We start from the raw sequence: 4,272 nt of genomic DNA on the forward strand, positions 1-4,272 counted from the left end.
TCCTTCTCTTTTCGTGTTTATTTTTCCCTTTCCAGAGATTAAATCGATGAAAAACATACCTTCTACCAATGGGAATCGAGGAGGAGGCGGTGCCAATGGCTGTGAGGAAGGAAGACAAGGGTGGCGCTGATGGTAAATGGTAAGGAAGGCAACGTCAGGGGCAATGGTGGAAAAAATTTCAATCAGCCTTGGTCAATAAGTTTTTTTGTTATGACCCAGTCAAACATTGTTGACCCAATCAAATGCAAAACTGAGGCATATCAAACAGATGGACCGGACGGAGTCATACATTTTTGTCTGACCGGATTGACCTAGTCAAATCCAAATCAAAGAGGCCCTAATTAGTTTCTCTAGTTTAGTTCTATGATTTTAGTGATCACTACCTTAGAAACTTAAACTACATAACCAAGTACTAAAAAAAGTAATCTATAATTTATTATTCCATTTATAGCACCAAATAAGAAAAGAATCACGTTTGTTTAAAGACACAGTACGTAGCAAAGTACAAAGTCAAAAGGAACAAGAAAACACAAACATTTTGAACACACAAATCATTCCTTCCATGCATATAATAAAGAAGCTTTCAGTAGGCAGCATCAAATAATGTAAGATACTTATTTCTTACATATGATTCCATTTCCTCCTCCGGTGCAATCTAACATGCCATATTCCATCATTGGCGAGTCATCATTTCCATCCTTGATTTCCTTAGGAGAAAAGACGCAAAGAGCACAATCAGCCGCAAGGAGTGAACTAGTCTTGTACTTGTCATCACCACCGACCACCGGCATTGCCACTCCTGGTTTTGCTGGATTCTCAAAATCAGGACGGTAAGTTCTACCAAGAATTCCTTCAACTTTAGATGATAAGCCAAAGAATCGGAATTGTACTTCCAAATGAGCAAAACTATCATTTGTTGGAATCTGATAATTATGGATCTTGCTATCTTCCTCAGATACAGGAATCACGTTAACAGATATTTCAGCAACATCTAGTACCTTCACCGTTAGACTATTGCTCGTTGCAGTCCTTTCAACTTGTATGTCGCCTTCTGGGGAATTCCACTCGGAGGAATGGCCTTCTGGAATGAACAATTCCTTCCCATCATATGATAACTTTATATGATCAACATCATCATCCCATTTTTGGGTCCTCGCTGCTTCAAGAGTGAAATTGTGATGGCCAAACTTGAATCCTAATGCTTGGATCCATGTATAGTCACGGGTTCTACCTTCAGGTCTAAGTCCAATAAAACGTGCGTTAATTTGAAGGTCGGAATCAGATATCAAACTAAAATGCTCGTTTCTTTTTCCATGAAAATAGAATACAATTCCATCACCACCTATGAATCGTGGGTCGTAGCATGCGGCTCCAGGTCCATTGCAATTTGGTTTACGTGCTATCACACATCCACACAAATGATTAATTAGTTAAACTTTATTTTCATGCATGCATGTATGAAGAGGAAGGTTTTTTTTTTTTTTTTTTTTTTTTCTTTTTTACTTACATTTACACACGGCCTCGCATTTGGGTGAATAACAATCAAGAAAACATGCTTTGTCTTTAGGGTTCTTTGGTTTAACCTTGGGGCATTCTACGGGGCACTTGATGCGCTTCATGAAACATCTGCTTTTTCGGCTTTTGCACGTTAAAATCTCCTGAACGGGTTTCACAGGCTTTGGAGGTTTAACACGTTTTACCTTATTAGCAGATGCAGCTTCAGTCACCATCGACACCAACAGTGCTTGTAAGAATAAAACTATGAGTAGGGTTTTAGCACCGAGCATCCTCATTTTTTAATAGCAAAAGAAGATGTATGAAATTATACACGAAATAGATGCCCTCAAATGTCGTATATATATACAAGTCTATATGGTGAATTTGCAACAAATTTTGAAATATTGAAGCGTGCGAGTTTGTTTGGCCAAGTTTGGTGTTCAAGCTTTCTTGAAAGTCAATAATGTCAAATCACCTAATTGTACTATGTATAAAGGTGAGTTTTTGATCATAACGATGTTTTTGAAAAAAATATTTATTAAATATGTATAGTTTTAAAAATCTACCATAATAAATGAAAATTACTTTGTCACATGTCATTTTCTTATAAAATTAACCACATGTCATTTTGTTATAATTTGAGATATATTTATTTTCCACTTGTCATTACTTTAATTTTATTTTCAATATATAATTAATTTAGTTTTCATAAATTAAACCTACCATAATAACTATTAACTTCAAATTTCAAATTTTAAATTTTAAATTTCAAATTCAATTTCAAATAAATTTTAAATTTAAACCTTTATGTTTAACATTTTGTTATAATTAACCTGTTTAGTACACATTAAACACATAATTTTAATTTATTTATTTTTTGCATGTTTTTTTTCTCATAATTTTCATTTATTTCATTTATTTCAATTTCAAATTCAAATAAAATTTCTATTTAATCGTTCGTACTTAACATTTGTTTTAATCAACCCGTATAATATACGGGTCTCACAACTAGTATCTATTAAATAGTTGTAGTTTTAAAATTTTAAATTTTTCTTAAAATTTCAGTTTTTTTTAAACATTTTGTTGTTTTTTTACCATACCTTTTTTTACATTTTTTTTACTTTTTGCTAAAAAAGATGTTTTTTTGTTTATATACATTAAACAACAGAACAAAAGAAAAAAATGGTTTGTACACGGAAGATTTAGAACACAAAAAAAGAAGAACGTTTTTTTTCTTATTTTTTTATTATTATAGTATTTATAAGAGACAAAAAATAATCATTTTTTTCTATTGTTTTGTATTATTCATCGAAGAAAAAAAAGATTTTTTTTTGTTGCATCTAAACTCTAGATCTACAAAAAGAAAAAAAATATGTATTTTTTTTTTGTTACAACATGTACATATTTAAAACTAATATATACCAAATCAATTGTTTAATTTTGGAATTGTTTTTCTCCAATGTTCTGGTTTATTAGTATATTAACTAGATGAGGAATCGCGCTTTGCGGGATATGAATTTATTAACAATATAGAAAATAAGAGATTATTAATCGATTGTTTTGGTCGCTTGTGGTACGCTTTGACAGTTTGGTTCATCATGGATTATATGTGTTGTGTTATATTTTCTTGTCAGTATGGTTGATCAATCTAAATAAGAATTAATTGTTATATTTTCTTGTCAGTATTGCCGATCTGAATAAGAATTGAAGGGGAATGATAAAATTTTTTGGACTTAACATGTATCGTTGAGCTCCTATTAACGAAATTTTCGATTCTCGTTTAGGTTGTGTCGGCTAAAATTCGGTCGATCTAAAATTCGAATTTTAGGCTGTGCACTGCTATGCCAAATCTTAGAAAAAATCATAACTTCCTCATACGAAATCAGATTTGGGTGTTCTTTTTATGTACGTTTTCGGTTTAACGTATACTACAACTTTCATTTAAATCTTTAAGGCTAAAAAGTAGTTTATCAAAATTCACTTTTTACGATTTCTCATGCCGTGCTAGTTTTGCCGTAAAACTTCGGTGTTCTTTATATGTACGGAACTCTTGTAATATATACTATAACTTGGTTAAGATTATTATTCTAAATAATATTCTATTAAAAAGTCATTTTTGACGCTTATTGTCTCTAAATTGATTAGCCCGAATCTTCGGACGTTACATAATAGTGCCGCAAGAAACCAAAGGAGTGTGTCAGTTTGACAATCATTTTTGTATTTGTAATGTTTACCGTATCCTTATACTCTTCTAGTTACAATATCTTTGGTATATTGACCGAATGAAATTGATTTTGAATTTTCAATTAAATCCACTGATTGATACTCATCAAATATCAATCGAATCAAATCTTAAAGCGGAGGTAGTAAAAGAAAATTAAACATAAAAAGTGCTCATTCGAGAAAACCCTAACCCATGGACAATTATGAATCACCAAAATCAAGTTAAAAAAACTCAAATTTATTAAGATATACTTCAACATAAATTTATTACACAACAAATCAAGTCAGCTAATCGATGTCAAATTTATCAAGACTATCAAAACCTAATGAAAATGGGGACACTTTCACAACAATTGAAACGAAAATTGGGGATCATGGAAGAGGGTGGAGGGACCATCTCATTTGAGAGGTCAGGGGTTCAAGTCTCGGTGGAGACATAGGTGATTATTTAGGAGTAGATTAGTTAGTTTGCCGTTTCAAAAAAAAAAAAAAAAAAGGAAGAGGGTGGAGGGGAAAATACCCATTTAATCAAGGAATTAATCTAGACAGAAT

General features: G+C 31.8%; 1 protein-coding gene across 1 annotated transcript; it reads right to left on the reverse strand.

Moving 5' to 3' along the window:
* Positions 1 to 422: 422 nt before the first annotated feature.
* LOC111887363 (uncharacterized) lies at positions 423 to 1,839 on the reverse strand. Its single transcript, XM_023883530.3, has 2 exons — positions 1,508 to 1,839; positions 423 to 1,399 (listed from the first exon to the last, which is right to left on the reverse strand). The coding sequence occupies exons 1-2, from the start codon at positions 1,791 to 1,793 to the stop codon at positions 615 to 617; spliced, it is 1,071 nt and encodes a 356-aa protein (XP_023739298.1). The 5' UTR covers positions 1,794 to 1,839; the 3' UTR covers positions 423 to 614.
* Between the last annotated feature and the right edge of the window lie 2,433 nt (positions 1,840 to 4,272).

The sequence above is a fragment of the Lactuca sativa genome, chromosome 4, assembly GCF_002870075.4.
Source record: "Lactuca sativa cultivar Salinas chromosome 4, Lsat_Salinas_v11, whole genome shotgun sequence".
NCBI classification, from domain to species: domain Eukaryota; kingdom Viridiplantae; phylum Streptophyta; class Magnoliopsida; order Asterales; family Asteraceae; genus Lactuca; species Lactuca sativa.